The sequence below is a fragment of the Petromyzon marinus genome, chromosome 83 (assembly GCF_048934315.1).
Source record: "Petromyzon marinus isolate PM22_M1 ecotype Great Lakes invasive population chromosome 83, UKy_Petmar_22M1.pri1.0, whole genome shotgun sequence".
Classification (NCBI taxonomy): domain Eukaryota; kingdom Metazoa; phylum Chordata; class Hyperoartia; order Petromyzontiformes; family Petromyzontidae; genus Petromyzon; species Petromyzon marinus.
The window spans coordinates 4,979,029-4,997,048 of record NC_133748.1 but is presented as its reverse complement, the minus strand read 5'-3'; the positions used below and the strand labels follow the sequence as shown (position 1 = coordinate 4,997,048).

At 48.5% G+C, this 18,020-nt stretch overlaps 1 protein-coding gene across 1 annotated transcript in view; it reads right to left on the bottom strand.

Annotated features, from left to right (window-relative positions):
- Window positions 1-397: 397 nt before the first annotated feature.
- Window positions 398-18,020, bottom strand: part of LOC116958807 (uncharacterized) — a 50,086-nt gene continuing 32,463 nt past the window's right edge. Inside the window, exons 3-4 of the mRNA XM_032981518.2 lie at window positions 2,564-2,586; window positions 398-757 (exon numbers count right to left, since the gene is read on the bottom strand). Of these exons, the coding sequence (XP_032837409.2) occupies window positions 631-757; window positions 2,564-2,586 (150 nt within the window). The 3' untranslated portion in view covers window positions 398-630. The remainder of the gene's footprint in view (window positions 758-2,563; window positions 2,587-18,020) is intronic.

The following is an 18,020-nucleotide window of genomic DNA, read 5'->3' as shown; positions in this document are numbered from 1 at the left end:
ATTGCCATCCACAATCATCACCTCCATCATGACCATCATTACCACCAGGAACCATCACAAACATGATTACCACTACCATCATCACTATCTCCAACATTACGAACGCCACCCTCATCGCTATTACAATCACCTCGACCATAAACAACCACCATCACCGCGTATATATGTTGAACTTATTTTGCACCATAAGTAGCCAACCGTATAATCAGAGGTGCGGAGAAAGGACAACAAACTCAACACAAAAAGCAGTTTTAAATAACTTAATTTTCAATCTAGATTAAAAATTGCATGGCTCCAGTGGCTTCCTAATATCGGAAGGAAGAGCATTCCAGAAGCTCGCAGAAACCGACCTGAAAGTGCGTGATGCAATGACCATCACCAATATCATCTTCACCACCACGATAGCCGTCATCATCACCATCACCACGACCATCACATTAATAGACTGTTGGGGCAAGTGCTGTTCGTGAGTAGCAGTGCCAATGAGGCCGGCATGGCACACGGCATGCTGGTTGGTAGGCACCATGCTACCTTTGTATCCCCAATAGCGATGTTGCTTACACACCGCACCAGGTTCTGGGATGTATACACACACTAGAGCACGCACACGGGGTTTATTGTCAAGATGGCTCATGGCCCATGATTCACACTAAAGAACTCACAAAGGAATTTGGCCAAAGTTCCCTCCACACCTCTAAGCGAGGCAATGTCATCTTGGCTGTGAGCTGAGGGTGGAGCTCGCTTGACGTTCCCTGTCCTGGGAAAGCACAGCAGACACGGCCACTGTCACACATAGAGCATCACCATTGCATAGCCACTCTTCATACCAAACATCATGACTCACATCACCATTACTCACAACATCACCACACACAGCATCATTACGCACTGCATCATCAGCTTAGCTAAGATACAGCTTAGCTAAGCGGCCGCAGTTACATTGGGGAAACCAAACGACATGTCTTGGACCGTGTTCGTGAACATAAGGCAGATCTGAAACATGGCAGGACCGATACTTCTGCCGTGGCTGATAATAAATTTAATGCGGCTGGCTCACATTAAATGTATTTCTCTAAGACGATGGTACTTTGCAAGCCGACTGGCTATTAACAAAGATTCGTTCACGAAGCCATCCATATATACAGACACAATTTCAACCAAGACGACGGTTTTAAATTCAACACGCATTGGCAAGATATTATCAACCACTTTGGGTCATGACTTGATTTGTGTTTTCTTGTCCAACTCCAGCGTAAGCAGTGTGGGTGTGTGGAGTACGGTGCAATGCTTTGATTGGTGTAGACCTAATGCCGGTGATGGTGCCTTCTCCTACATGAACATTAGCTGCCCCGCACATCTCTAAACCTTTATTAACAGCTTGCCCTCAGAGGCTCACCTCCCTGTTCCTGATGATGACCACTTGTGTTGCGATCGAAACATCGTGATATTTTTTATTCACTTTATTTGCATTTTTATCATTTTATTGTTATTATTTTTTCTATCTAGGTGACTTTACCGAAAGAACCATAGAATATGAATTCCTGCAGTCAATAAATTTGTAAGTAAAAATTGAGGCTATGTACACTTTGAGGCCACGTGAAGTGTCGACAGCTCACCAACAGGAAGTCATGGGACAGACCCAGGCTCGATGAGTTGACTGACTGAGATGACTGACAGATGTACCATCTGTGCCCCATCATTTGCCAACTTGACCTCTTTTAGCCACCCGGCCCTCAGCTCGTGGTGTAAGCATCACTCCTCAGCCCTTCGCTGTTGTTGGGGGGCGACTGCCTCCACAACTGCCCATTAGCGTCCTTTACGAGCCTCCTCCACAGAGAGCCGGTCTTGACACAGCTGGTACCAATCATCCGCAAGTCCGCTCAACTCTATCCTACTGTGCCACATCAATCCAACTCTTCTCTCGCCCGTGCTATGCCCGTTTACCACCCTCTAACTGGACAAGCAAAAACTGATTGGTCATGTGCCGAACCAACGCAGCATTTTCCTGCTAGAGGTGCTCATCGACAGGATGATGTCGAGACATTTAAAGGATATGTGAACTACTAACACAATATATTCTGGGTAAACCCAGGATGGGAGGGCATGAAAGAAGGGCGGGCATGACTGTGGCTGAGAAGACCCAAAGCTTCGTGATTATAGACAGACAAGGTAGCTTCATAGGAGCAATTAATCCGGTACACAACTTCCGTTGATAGCTTTGGAAATACATCTTGTTTTTCCAAAAATCTAGCACGTTTGTAAGTTACTTCCGAAATGCACGGTAATTTAATACATGTTAATATGTTGAATATCTTTCGCACCGTACATAGCCAATCGTGCTAATTTACGTTTGATATTTTTCACACACAGGATCATAAAACGCATGATCATTACACACAGCATCGTAATATAGAATCCCCACACGCAACATCATCACAAATAGGATCATCACACATAGCATCACCACGCAAAGCAACACCACACACAGCCAATGTCTTAGAGCCCATGCTCCAGACTCAGTCCCACATTTTCATGTCGAGTCGTGAGAGATAGTCGTCTTTACCTGCGCATCCCCTCCAGGTGCCCCTGTGGGAGATAGAGAGATGTGTTACTGATTCTGCTTAAATTCCCATGGGATTAGTAAAGTTTCCACTGCAGCACCACAGGTGGAATATAAACCCGAAAGTCTAGCCTTATTGCCCCATGAGTAACAAAACTGATTTACGGGGCAGACATTTTAGTAGAACCAGTTTCTTTGCTGTATTGAGAGTAACTTCGGACTGATAATTAATTGCACAAGAACCTGGTACAGAACACGAAAAATATCAAGGGAAGGGGGCAAATAAATTCCACGAGCAGAAGCCGGAACATAATCCTTACGGGTTGGGGGAGAGGGAGAAAAGTGGGTTTACTGCTCCACTTCCATAGGAAAAGCAAATGTACACTTTTTACATGGAAAAGGGAATGTAAGGCAAGACGAACAAGATTAATGGGAGCAGAAGTGATGTTTAATACACACTATCATGAATTACCATATCTGAGCTTGTCTTTCGTTAAGCACCTTTATGACGAGGTGAAGAAGAATCTCATCCCCTGCCATAGAGTGTATGTGGTATCTGAGGGCTGTGACTTGTTTGGCGTGTTTTGTGAGAGTAGGAGTTAGATCTTGCCTATGCATGTTAGGAAAGTGATATACAAGTCTGGGTGTGCCTCGTTCTAAACAACATCCAGGTCTAATCCCCTCCAGATGATGCAAATGAGGGGGGTATAAAAGGCAACACATAGAACACTTCAAAAGGAAACGGAGCCAGAGAAAGGAAGATTGACACAACCAAAAAGAACACGCAGAGAGAATGCGAGGTAGGATTACTCAGGCGAGGTTGCCAAAATCAGGACATGGTCTTAAAACCTGTACATGTGTAGTGCCGTAAATGGGCTGCAAATATCCGTAATGGCGGACAGTGCCCATCAGGGGCGGTACAACTAAAATGGCGGGAAAAACCGTTTCTAATTCCTAGCCTGGGGGGGGGGTGGGGGCTGCGGGGTATTCTACGATCCCCTGCAGACCCCTCCCAATGGGTGGGGGCTGTGGGGCGTTCTACGATCCCACAGAGTCCCGCCCCTCGGATATAAACTGTATATAAGGAGGGCCTCTGGAGAGGTTAGGGGCAGTTGCAGCTGAAGACTGAAGACCGAAGACTAAAGGCCAGCTAGACTAGGACTCTGGACCCTCGATCCCGCTGCCCTTCTAAGGGCCGGGTCGAGCTTGGACAAGTGGTCGGACCAGTACCGTACCAGAGTCGGTCAGGATAGCCTCCCCTAGGTCATGGATAGCCGGAGGGCGGGACGCCAGTAGGGGGCAGTGTTAAGTGACAATAGCCCGAAGGCTGTACCTTCCTAGCTAGGGGGCATAAGAGAGTTATTATAACAATATAAATAAACACACCATGTTGCCTCTACTTTATCGTCTCCGTTTCAATTTGGTGTCAGAAGTGGTCATGGAGACTAGAAGGAGACGCCGTACTCTGGGTCCGGACGGCGACGATATCGCGCGGGACACCGGGGTCATGGCGACCCCGGCCGCGGGCGATGAGCTGCTGCCGGCTAGGCAGCTGCCCGCGCTGCCGCTTGCTGCCTTACCTCTTGTTCGTCGCTCGCTCCAGGAGGCGCATTTCCACCTTGCAGAGCTGCTCAACTCTGCCGCAACCATCCTCAGCGACATCCATCACGAGGATGTGGCGCTGGGAATGGAGGCTGCGGCCCCCTCAGACGCGCAGCCGGTTCCCGCAATCAAAACCGAGGCCGCCGCCATCGCCGTTTCCGTTTCCGCCGGTGCTGCGGTGCACGTTGGACCTGACATCATGTCAGGGCCGGGCGGCGACCAATCTGCAATAGCCTCATCATCACAAGTGCGACCACTACCCGCGGCCTCCATCTTGGCTACGACATCAGCATCCTGTACAGCAATGCCTGCCGGCGCTAAAAGTGTTTTCAGGTGCCGGTGGAGATTGGGCTGCTTTCCATCGTTGGTTCGACTCCCACAGGGAGATGACCGGGTGGTCGGAGGCAGAGGCCCTCCGTGCCCTCCCGGCCTTGCTGGACGACGCCGCCTTGGCTTCATTCATCACGCTGCCATTGCGGGATCGCTCCACATTGCAAGGTGCTTTTCGCAACATGCAGGCGATTTATGGTCCGCCGTCCAACACCCATCACCGTTTTGACATTCGGCCACGGATCACCTCGGAGTTGGCCCTTGCCTACCGCAGCACGCTGCTGGCCCTGGTGCGGGCCGCATACCCGCGCATGGACCAGGAAGGCATCGACTCCCTCGTCCTGCAGAAGCTGCTGCGCCTCGCTCGTGAGCTTCATGTCGTCCTCCCAGCGGCTGACGATGACGACTTCTCCTTCCTGCGAGCTGCACGAAGTATTCACACACACCTCCTCCTGCAGCGGGATGAAACCATCACAGCCTGTGTCGATGCCACCAACAACGGCGACTCCGAGGATGACCAGCAGCCTGCGCGGCCTTTGCGTCTGCCTCAACAAGTGGCTGGCGATCAAGCATCAGCCGACCACGTGAAGATATGCGCTGCCCGGAACGGAGGATCACGCCCTTGGACGGCTCATCGGTGATCTGTTACAACTGCAGCCTGCGGGGCCATGTCTCCTCTGGCTGCCGGGCTCCACGTCGCGGCAACGCAGGACCTCGGGATCAGGACCAGCGACAACCATCAAACCCGCAACAGGCAAGTAGCAGCACATCAAGCTCTCGGCCCCCACACGACACACATGCAATTTATCACATTCCATGGGTTGGGCGTGCGATGGACAGGGGAAAGCTGATAAATGGGAGTAAAGATCGAGCGCTGGGACCGAGTCAGTGGTCCCAGTTAGCCCATAAAGTAGTCACTGCGGCAGCAGGATCCTCCTCGATAATTGGATTCATTGAGGGGTGGAGGTCCGTGTGCTAGTCAACACGGGTGCATCAGCAACTAATATTTCAGACCTAATTTTCAATATACTTCCCGAGTCCTGTCGTTACTTGTGGCCAGTTGATGTCCCGTGTTTTGCCGCTAATGGAGGATTGTTGGGAATAATGGATATTATCAACGTGCAAATTCAAATTGGCAATATCAAATTGGAGGGTCCGGTGCTTGTTTCATCCACACTCCCAGTGCCTTGCCTGCTTGGTACTGACTTTTTTCGGAAAAATGCCCATTAAAATCCTTGTAAATCAGGGATGTATTGAACTCCCCTCCGGCCGGTGAATGACCTTCCTACACTCTCCTTCTTCGGTGCGTACAGCGTGTGCTATGGTGCAAGCGTTAGCGACACACACGGTTCATATACCGGCCGGATCACAGATGTTGGTCCCACTCAGGCTACGGAAACCCTTTAATTCGGACGATGCATCCGAGGGTATTTTGCTGGGGCCCTCAAACACGGCTGTACGGGGGTTAAAATTGTGCTCCACCCCTTGGCTATAAACCGTATATAAGGAGGGCCTCTGGAGAGGTTAGGGGCGGTTGCAGCTGAAGACCGAAGACTGAAGGCCAGCTAGACTAGGACCCTGGACCCTCGAGCCCGCTGCCCTTCTAAGGGCCGGGTCGAGCTTGGACCAGTGGTCGGACCAGTACCGTACCAGGGTCGGTCAGGATAACCTCCCCTAGGTCATGGATAGCTGGAAGGCGGGAAGCCAGCAGGGGGCAGTGTTAAGTCACAATAGCCCGAAGGCTGTACCTTCCTAGCTAGAGGGCGTAAGAGAGTTATCATAACAATATAAATAAACACACCGTGTTGCCTCTACTTTATCGTCTCCGTCTCCATAAAAGAACACACTACACATGCACAACTGTAGGGGATAAATCAATGGGTCCTGTCGAAAGAGAAAATAACAATTCCAGTTTTGTGTAGGTGGGCTGCTGTTTCTGGAAATCCAGTCCGACCAGGGATGGAGAGCAGACTACTGGGGTCCTAGGCAAGTGAAGGTGTTAAGAGGCAGGGGATGTAGTGGGGTTGTTTTGAAACGGGACAATGTTTCTGACTCACGATTAATTGGAAAAGACCGTGTTAATGTATGGGAGAGCACACAATCATCAATGCGAAGATTGAATTGAAGTCTCCTTACTTTTCAGGTGTTAATGCCATGTGCATGGAGGAACTTTAAATTACGTTTTTTTGTGGAAAATATTCCAGGTGCTTCGAAATTAGAAATATTACAAAGACCGGACGAAGTTCTGGATCGATCGCTTATGGTAGTTCGTAGCTTGGGCAGCAATAACGAGAATGGCCAAAGAACGTGATGGAAACCCCACTAAGCAATTGAGGATAGCGTGTACCAAAACACAGGAGCAAGATTTTTCGTTTAAAGAAACTGTGGGAGCAGGCACAACAAAACAAATCTGGCAAAATGGGAGAAGTAACACCAGTAGAATAATTGTGCAAAGGGTAGTTGTTGTATATGCAGGGTATTGAAAATTTGATGAAAATAATAAAAAAATTAATGAAATTTGGATAATGCTTAATTATCCAAAATTATGTTAATTTAATAAATTATGCTAATTCGCGAGATAATCGTATTGTTTTGTGCGAATGTGTGCGATTATGCTAATGAAAGCCGTTATGATAATTAGGACCTGCCTCGCTGATGAGGGTAGTATTATCAATCGGGTTCGTACAATGAATTGTATGAAGTTATGCAGGTGTGCTGTAAGTATGCTAGATTAAGCTCGGTTTCGTTGTCTAGGTTCGTATTATCGATCGGTATAATACAATTATTCTCGCTTTAGCATTTACTGATTATGTATTAGTGTGTTATGTCAGGTCTCCAAATTCAAATCTCACCGCAGGATACAGTTCTTATAATTAAGATTGTTAAGCATGAACTTAGGAAAGAAACACTCAAACACTTCCGTGTTAAGAAATTTTTATTTCTAAACAAAACCTTACCACTCTAATATGCGAATTCGTATGCTTGAAATTGTCAACACAGTACTCTAGGAGATGTTCCACTCATTGATCCATACATTTAACCCTCAATTATCACGTTTGTTAACTGGGTTCCAGAACAATTGATTACTTCCTCAGAGTAACACGAGCATATACGGCGATAGGAACCAAAAGTCCTTAAAATGCATGCAACGATTGTTAATTGGGTAACAGAACAAACGATTACTTCATCAGAGTAACACGAGCATATACGAGGGGCGATAAAGAAACATGTCCTGAAGGCAAAACGTATACGGCAATGAATTCAAGGGCAAGATTATGTAATTTAACGAAATGCTGAAACCATGGTGTGCAGTAGTAGGCCTGCTTCAGCAAATCATCATTAATTGGCTGAGGTTTCAATAAATTCACGGGCAGATTCTGTGATCAAAAGAAGATTTCAACACAATATTCTCCCTGTGAGTGTGTGGATTCGTAACTTAGGTTTTTTTTTAAACGTTTAGTTTTCATCGATGAATTCGTTGATAATATTCATGCAATCAAAAAGAAACATAACTACTAAAATGCTTCTAAACGACCGTTTCCCCGTAACCCAATGGCAACCGTGTTCCTCGTTATCAGTTGATACTTGACGCATTTATCATGAGTCTTCTTATTAATGATTCGTGTATGTGTTGAGTGGGAATGGTATGGGTTGAGTGATCAATTCTTTACGTCAGGCAGACCCCAGGTGATGCGTTGTAATGTGTGGCAGTGTGCGTATCATATGGATAGCTGGGTTCTCCTTCTTTCACACGGGCGGCCGGAGTTCGGTCCACAGCTGGTTGGAAGAGTTGACACAATGCTCGCCGTCGGTGCGCGATGATCCCGCCGTCAGGTAGCACCCACAGCTCGTCCACTGGCAGCTGACACCCTTGCTCGGTGGCGCTGGCGGCGCGACTGCGCGCCCTCTCTGGCTCGACTCTCTGGCGATGAACGATGCGTTCGTTCGTTGATGGCAGGCTTGGTCGGCGTTTGGCGCTTTCCACCCTCTCTCGTGGATGATGATAGAATTCTCGTCAGCTTAGCTCAAACTGCAGTGGCTCTTGTGAGTCGATGCCCAGAGCGGAATGCTTTTCGAGTGATACTTCTTCTGATGGCGCTCAATTCGCATGGCGTAGCATGTCGCTACTCAGCGAGCCTCGCCATCCTGGATGAGTTGCGGAGTCTTCTTCTGCGTCAGTGGTGATCTCCTGCGTCGGTGGCTGACAGTTATCTTCGGGTGTTAAGCATCTTCGATAGTTGGTCGCCATCTTCTGCCGCTGGTGGCTGTGTAAATCATGGCCCGTGTCTCTCTTTTTATGCCAAATTTCTTGCTCTGGCTCGCCTTCTCACAAAGGACCGGAAGTTCCTTTGATCTCGCTCTGTGTTGTGGGGGGGGGGGGGGGGGGTTGTACGTGTGTCCATGTGTGTGTCATTTATTAAGAAGGGGAGAAAGGGGTCTATGACGTCTCCTGGCCAAATCCCAATTGGCGGAGCCAGGAGATTGAATTTCTACCCTCAGGGCTCCTCCAGAAACAACTAAAAGCCACTACGTGTGGCCACGTGGAATGTTCGAACGCTCACTGCGGAGGAGAGACTGCCGCTCCTCTGTCAGGAGCTGGACCGGTACCGCCTGGATCTCTGTGGTATTCAGGAGGTCCGGTGGACCGGTTCTGGCTCCTGCCACCATGAGGGGTGGACAGTCCTCTACTCAGGGCAGCAGACTGCCAAACAACAGGGTGTGGCTCTTCTTATGAACAAAAGAATGAAGGGGGCGTGGGAGCGTGGCGGTGAGGTGTGGGAAGCTGTAAGCCCCAGGCTACTTTGGGCTCGCCTTCCCATCAATCGGAGGCGAGGAGTGGTGGTCGTGGTTACTTATGCCCCCACCAAAGACGAACATCCGTGGAGGGATTCAGGCAAAGCCGATGAGTCATATGCCTTCTATGACCTCCTGTCACAGGTGCTGGCTAAAGTGGCCCCTCGGGATAGAGTCATCTTGTTTGGTGACTTCAATGCCTGAGTGGGTCATGATGCTGGCACCTGATCTGGAGTGATTGGGGGGCATGGGCCAGATCAGCTCAATAACAACGGTAGGAGGCTGCTAGATTTTTGTGCAGCCCATGGGCTTGTAATTACCAACACGCTGTTCCAGCATCGGCGCATCCACACAACATAATGGATGCATGCCGGGTCCAAGCAAGAACATCTGCTAGACTACATAGTGACGGACCAGCGGATGCGAGCCCATGTCCTTGACACCAGGACCTACCGTGGAGATGATCTGCCCTCTGACCATCGACTTGTCATCTGTAAGATGCGCCTGCCATTCTTCCACTCCGGTGGTGGGTGTACACCCAGGACCCCATTCCAACCTAAAGTGGCCTGGTCTCAGTTATCTGATGAAAGTTGCAAGTGAGAATTCCATCATCGCCTGCGGCTGGGGTTGGCATCATCCCCCACTCCTCCGGATGTCGAGAGTAAATGGGCGAGGGTTAGGACTGTGACTCATGCAGCTGCAATGGCTGCTTTGTGTATGCGGTCCAGACCTCCCCAGAGACCCTGGCTGACAGAGGAGGTGTTCAGGATAGTTGAGAAAAAGCGACAGGCCCACTGTCATCGGCTACAGGATCCCACGTCAGAGAATGAATAGGCCTACCACAGCCTTCGCTCGGAGGTTCGGAGAGCCGTGAGGCGCTGCAAGGATGGGTGCTGGTCGCGGGTTGCTGAGGAGATGGAGTCTGCCTCAGTGGCCCGCTATCACAAATCTCAATTTAACTCCATCAAAAAAGCAACCTGCAGCGCCACACCTATTACCATCATTAGGGTAAAAAACGGTGATCCAATCTCCGACCCCCAAGAACAGGTTTGCAGATTTGCTGAGCATTTCTGTGAGGTCCTGGGGGAGTGGAAATCCCTCAGCCAGGAAAACATCGTGGAAGAAGTCACCCCCTGTGAGTGGCTGGCTGAGGTGCCATCTGTTGAGGAAGTGCTGAAGGCGATCCTAGTCTGAGACCAGGAAAGGCAGCGGGCAGAGATGATCTCCCAAACGAAATGCTGAGAGAGGGTGGCGTTTGTGCACAAACTGCCCTATATGATATCATCACAACAGTCTGGACCAATGGACGGGTTCCGCAGGATTGGAAGGATGCCCTGGTGGTCCCCCTCTTTAAGAAGGGGGACCGCACAGACTGTAACAACCACAGGGGCATCTCACTCCTCAGTGTGCCGGGAAAGGTCCTGGCAAGGATTATTCAACATCGCCTTGCCAGGCACGCTGAGGAGAGGCTTGCAGAGCCCCAATGCGGTTTCAAGAAAGGGCGGTCCTGCACAGATACCGTATTTTCTGTCGCTCTGCTACAGCAGAGGTGTAGCGAATTCCAGCAAGACCTACATCTCTGCTTTATTGACCTGGTCAAGGCCTATGATACCATAAGTAGGCCTGGACTCTGGGTTGTTCTTCGTGCTTTTGGAGTACCTGACCCTCTGCTCACGATCATTAAGGACCTTCATAGTGGTGAGTGGGCCCGGGTAAAACTACGTGGCAGGGAGTCAGAGCCATTCCCTGTATACCTTGGGGTGCGACAGGGATGTCCTCTGGCTCCCACATTATTTAACATCTATTTTGACCACGTAGTTCGTGAAGCTTTCAATAGCTGTACCGGGGGAATCTCCATATGGTACAGATATAATGGGAGGCTGATCGATGCCCGGGTGCGGTCAAGGGATGGCTCCCTATTGCTCAACCACGTTATGTATGCCGATGATTTGGTAATAGCTGCTCATTCAGAGGAGCAGTTTGAGACGCTGCTGCTGAGACTGGAGCGTGCTACTAAGAGATGGGGCATTACCATCAGCCCCACCAAAACTAAGCACCTGCCTGGGTATTTTGTGCCATCAGACACTCCACCCCCACAACTCCCAATTGGTGATGGGTAAGTTGTGGAGAGAGTGGAGAGTTTCCCATACCTGTGCAGTGTGCTTATGACTGGCTCCAGTTTAACAGCAGAGGTCTCACTCCGAATCAGTCGAGCGGCAATATCTTTTCATCGGTTGCGTAACGCTGTGTGGAAGCTACCTGGTCTGTCGCTCCACACTAAGCTTCAGGTCTTCTCGGCCACGGTCATTCCTTCCCTTCTCTACGCTTGCGAAACGTGGACCCCCCCTAATGGAACATCTTGGCCGGTTGGAAACATTTAGGCTGGCCTGCCTACGATCCATCCTGGGTTTAACCAGGCTGGATTGTGTGAGGAGCTCACAAATCCTTGAAAGATCTGGGCACGGTCCCATCGGTGACCTCCTCCGGCAGGCAAGGCTGCGTTGGCTGGGTCATGTACCCCGCATGCCCAGCCACCGCATGCCAAAACAGCTTTTGTTCGGCCGGATCGAGGGGGCTAAACGGGCGCGGCGCGGGCTAGAGAAGAGATGGAGTGATGTGGTACAGGAGGACGTGGAGCTGAGTGGACTTGCCGATGACTGGTACCAGCGGTGTCAAGATCGGCCTCTGTGGAGGAGGCTCGTGAAGGACGCTACTGGGCAGTTAGAGGCAGTCACCCTCCAACGACAACGGAGGGCGGAGGAGCGACGCTTACAGCAACGAGCGGAGCGCCATGTGGCTAAAGCACAGCAGGTTGGCACAGTAGGGGGCACAGGTGGTGCATCAGCCAGTCATCTCAGTCAGTCGACCCGTGGCACCTGGGTCTGCCCCGTGACCTCCTGCCAGCGGGCGTTCGACACTTCACGTGGCCTCAAGGTACACATGGCCTGGCACAAGCGTCGTGGTGACGTCACCGCCACTTAGTGGCGAATGGCGGTTGTTATTGTCATTTATTAAGCCATCTGTGTCTCTCCCCAAGCCATCTTTTCATCCGTGGGACACAGATTCCCCCCCTGCAATAAAAAGTAATTTCCCTCGCTCTGGGTGTTACATTCCTTGCTATCCCGTGCTGCGGAAAGACAAAGACGGTTGGGAGGCTCCTTCCCTGTGGGATAGAGCCTATCTTGGTTGTGTAAGTTGACCTATTTCGCCTCATCTCTTCTGGACAACCCTTGGTTTAACACTGCATAATTATTATTTTGGTTTATGTTAGTATTCATATTATATATGAGAAGTAATAACCCGCTATGTAGCAAAATCATTATTAATATCAATTTTGGAAAAAGTCCTATATATACAACATAGTGCTGTATTGCGAGTTTAAAATATGAGCAAGTAGAGTATGGGAAGTTCTCGCAATTATCAATACTGCGTCAATTGAGATGTTTGATTATTAGACTCGCATCTTTTCTAAGTTGGTGGACACATGGCTGTCAATAGACCTTTGGATAAACTATGTTTTACTGACCTGGGGTTAATAGAGAAGTAAAGCGATATAGCTGTTCATGTGATGTGTCAACATACCATTGCTACAGGCAGAGTCTCGAAATTACCATTGGGACAGATGCCTGTTATGGATTCACCATTCAAGAGTGGCGATTGACATAATCGGACCACTGCCCATGGCAGCCAAGGGGTACCTTGACACTGGTTGATTATGCTACACAACAGTTCAACTTCAGGGTATCAAAACTGTAGAAATGGCTGAGGCATTGGTGTCCAGCTGTCAGAATCTGTATTTATCCTGGAGAAATACGATGACCTTTGAAGGTTTTTTTTTCACAAATGTCCCAGGAGGGGCGTATTAAAGTTACAACATACAATAAAAAAAATACATGAGTGCAACGTATATAGTTATTCGTTATTGGTAATAGCATTCCAGACCCTGGGGGCATCAATAGCAAAGGCCCTTTCTCCAGTATGTGTACGGCAATAGGGAATGTGATGCTGGTAAATGAGCGAAGACCTTAGGTCAAATTTGTTCTTTCAAACAGAGAGGAGATCCAGCAGGTAGTTTGCGGATTCTTTTGTAAGTACATCGTAAATAAATAAGATCTGGTGCACAAGCCGTCGAACATTAAGATATGTTAAGTTTGACCCAATGTAGAGATCACAGTGGTGAGTCCCATATGGGCAGTTCAATGTAAATCTTAAGACCGAGTGATAGATGGAATAAAGCTTCTTCAATACAGTACTTGGGGCTGATTTATACACGATGTCACAGTAATCAAGTAGAGGAAGTATGGTAGCTTTGATCAATTCCAACGGAGCATAGGGGGTAAGCAGTGCTTGTGTCGATACAGAAAACACATTTTTATTTTTGTCTTTTTACCAATATAATCAATGTGATCTTCAAAATTCAGTTTTGAATCCAGGATGACCCCAAGATACTTATAGATCTTGACTTGCTCTATTTGATAATTATTTAAGGAATGAAATTGGGGAAAATAACTTCCTGCTTTAGTCCTGGACAGAAGCATAGCACCTTGGTTTTGGAGGTATTCAGGACTAGTTTAAGAGCAATTAGCTGATGTTGTAGTTTGTTGAAATCACCCTGGAGCTTAGCAATCACGTCATCCGGAGAGCGGCCAGTAGTAACCAGTAATGTGTCATCTGCAAATTTTTTTACCCTGGAATGATCCAGGTCAGTGCCCAAGTCATTGACATGAAGAGAGAACAAGAGGGGGCCGAGGATGGAACCCTGTGGAACCCCTTTCGTTATCTTAACACTGTTTGACCTCCAACCATCTGTGAAGACAGTTTGGGTGCGAGAAAAGAGGTATTTTTAAAAAAACAATTTTACTGCGTTTTCGGAAAAACCGAGGCAACTTAGTTTACTAAGCAGGGTGTTGTGGTCGACTGTATCAAAAGCTTTGGACAGGTCAAGAAAAATAGAGGCACAATACTCCTTATTATCAAGGCTACTGTAAATGTGATTCAGATAGTCTACTGCAGCAGATGTGGTGTTGTATTTTTTTCGGAACCCAGATTGTTTTAGATGTAGTAGATTGTTGGTGGACAGGAAACTGCTAGTCGACGGGGAGAAAATTGAGATAGGTCGGTAGTTATTTGGATCATATTTAGGGCCCCCTTTGTGAAGTGGACGGACATAGGAATGTTTCCATTCTAGAGAAACTGATGCTCTTTTGATGGACAGGTTGAAAATATGGGCTATAGTTTTGTATATTAGGTGACCAACAGTTAGTAGAGCAAATACAGGCATACTATCTGCTCCAGTAGAGGAGAACCCTTTGAGGTAGGACAGTTGTTTCAGAACATTACTTTCGTAGATTGGCTGGAAACTAAATTCGTTTAATGTTTGGACAGGGGTGTAGGTTTTTGCATGAGCAGGGGTGACTCCCAATACATTATCAAAAAGATTACCAGCTTCAGAAAAATGAAGGTTAAAATTGTCAACTATTTTTTTGGGATCTGAAAAATAATCCCCATTTAAGTTAAGCTCAACGGGCAGATTATCTGTTTTGGATGCCTTTTCGATACATTTTATTGTTTTCCAGAGAATCCTGGCATTTCCATGTGATTCCAGGAGAGTGGAGGAAAAGTAGGCATTTTTTGCATACCGTATTTTTTTGACGCATCTATTCCTTAAAATCCTGTATTCTAGCCAGTCATTGACCAAATTACTTTTCTGAGCACATGCCCAAGCCTTGTCCCTAGTTTTCATGAGCTTTGTAATCAAAGGATCAAACCATGGTGGGCGGTGGCCTTTAGTTTTAAATCTAACCAACGGAGCATGTTTTTTTAAAGAATTTGGAGAAACGTGTACCTGAAGGTCTCCCAAGCCGTAGTCAGGTTGGAGATATCACAGACCTTGTCAATATCCGAGTGAAGCACATCATTAGTAAATGCCTGAGTGCTGAAGTGTATCATAGAGTGATTCTCAACCAATTTAGGGGGGGCTTTGGGTCTGGCTGATGATCTTACCCCAAAAATGAAGGAGTGATGACTAAGGTTATTACCCAGAACACCAGTCAGTGTGAAATTGTGAGGGGAATTTGTCAATACGACATCAAGCAGAGATTACTGTCCCGGATTTTTTAGGTTGGGTCTTGTGGGGACAATTATTAATTGAAACAGGTTAAATTCATTTGCAAAATTTGTGGCCACGGCCGGCGGGTTTAGCTAATTCCAATTTAGATCACCCACTAAAACTATTTCACCTTTAGGGAGGCCCCCAAATCATTGTGCCAACTGCTCTGCGGGGTAGGGTAATGAGAGCTGCCCATGTGTGGCTGATGCACCTAGGGGTGCAGAAAACATTATCGACGTTGAAGTGTGACTTCTTTTGGTCCGGGATGTCAGAAGACATCCAGAACGTACTTAAAGGTTGTGTGGAATGTGCTCGCCGGAAGCCCCCACCGAGGCTGGCCCGACCACCGTTGCAATCTATCAGGGTGTTCCTTGTAAATGAGCTCATTGCCCTCGACATCCTCGGGTCAAGGGGAAATACATTCTTGCTGGTAGGGGTCAGGTACCTGTTGCGGTGGCCAGTGGCATGGCCCCTGCCCGATCAGTCGGCGGCTTCCATTACAGACGCATTCCTGCATGGTTGGGTGTTGGCTAACGGGGCCCCGGAACGTCTCCTTACAGACCAAGGTCGAAACTTTCCTTCAAAATTGTTGCAAGAAGTACATGACTTGTTGGGTACAAATACAATTTAAAGCTCGCCCTACCATCCCCAGACTGACAAAATGGTAGTGTTTACATAGGACTCTTACATCCATGTTGTGCCAACAAGTCAATGAGGCACAGTCCGATTGGGACCTACACTTTCCGGGGGTTTTTGTGGCCTATAGGATGTCCCATCATGGCTCTACCACGTTCTCCCCGGTTTTTAAATGTACGGGAGAGAATGCGACTCCCCATGGAAGCCCAGTTAAATATTGTGCCGAGCAAGAAGAGAGCCAGCTGTGCTGGGACTTATGAGCCTCACCCTTAAGCGGTTGACGGAAGCACGGGAGGCATCCCGTGGCAATTCGGCCAAGCGGTAGGCTGCAAATGAAAAACTGGCTGGGCTTTAGGAGTCCGGAAACCAGTGGAAGGCTGAGGAGAGGGAATGGCTGCATTGCCCCCAGGTGCCTCGAGGCACGTCTCCTAAATTACATAGGCCATGGCAAGGCCTGGTGGAGGTAATTGAGGTGAGGATGCTGCAGTGTGCCGATTCCTGGTTGGTCGCCAGTGTTGGTATGTGCACCCGTCACGACTGAAGCCCTATTTTCAACCTTATGAGGGCATTTCATCTCCACCATCTGATGGCCGTACGGTTACAGATGGTGCACCCCAGTGAGGCTCTGTTCCTCCATCTGCAGGATCCCAGGGCCTGACACCTGTGGAACCGCCGGCAGTGCCACCCACAGGCTGATCGGGGTGGACGAGACGACTGCCACCCGCTTTTTCTTTTCCTCCATCTTCATCCCAGGAGGGACCGCGCCCATTGGGCCATCCTTGGGTTACCCCCGAGGTACCCAGAGGATGCATGCCGGGCCCAAACGAGGGGCCACCGACAAGGACCCGTTCCAAGACGGTTCGGTTCAGATGACCGCCCCTACTCGCTGTTCGGTTGCTGTTATTTTGGGGGCTGTATTGTTGCCATGCATTGTGAATGTTGCGTGGATATTGTTGTGTTTGTCGTCCTGCTACGCGATGTATAAAGGTCAGCCTGGACGGCTGTTTTATTTTCATGGGGGGGTGGGGGTGATGTAGTGACATTGAATGAGTCACTGCAGCGCGTGGATCTGGGAGATTGGTAGGCAATGGAATTAGGGGTAGCAGCCCGTTCTGCCAGTTGGACCCATGGGCCAAGCCCAGACCCTTCTGGGGGATCCAGAAAAATGCGTGGCCGAGGGCGGAGCCTGGCCACACTGGGGAGAATAAAAGGTGAGCTCCGAATCCTAGTCGGGTCCTGCTGCCATCGGGAATGGAACTCATCATGCTGCTGTCGTCGTGGTCTTCTCCTCTTCAAGCTGTGGGTCTGGAAGCATGTTGGCTGTCCCGACACGGTATGGCATTATCCCCTATGGCAGTGAGAGCCGGAATAAACAAGAGGGATTACGCCTCCTACCAGTATCTCTGAATTAGTACACTACAAATGTGCAGATGTTATTCATGATTGAACGTAAGTCATGGCATGGACTCGAACATGTATGACTAAGCTTATAGGTCATCCACTCCATCACTGACCCCATTAACCTGCAGTGCCCTGCAAATGTGATATATGATTTCCCAAATGGAATATTAAATTCATAAATACTGGTTTCCCTTTATGTGGTTAGGTTAATGCGATTTCACGTAGGTGGCAAACCTATTTCTACCACAGTGTACTAGAAGCAAGATAACTTTCTAATTTGCCTTCAAGTAAAGCCTTAATGAGCCTTTTCATGAAGATATTGCATTGCAATATCCGTTTTAAATTAGTTTTGAATGTGACAACCCACATCAAAATAGAAGGGATCCTGAACCAACCTGGCCACCCAGTATGATGGCATACAATATTGTCTGATCTATCACCTCTGCCACCAGTGTACAGTCATTCCTCATTTAATAAAGTAGATACGTTCCATGACATAAATTCGTTACAAGAAACGTCGTTACCAGAGGTAATAACAGAGGGATAAGAATGCGTTCCTGGACAAAGAAAGGGGTTACAATAGGAAAA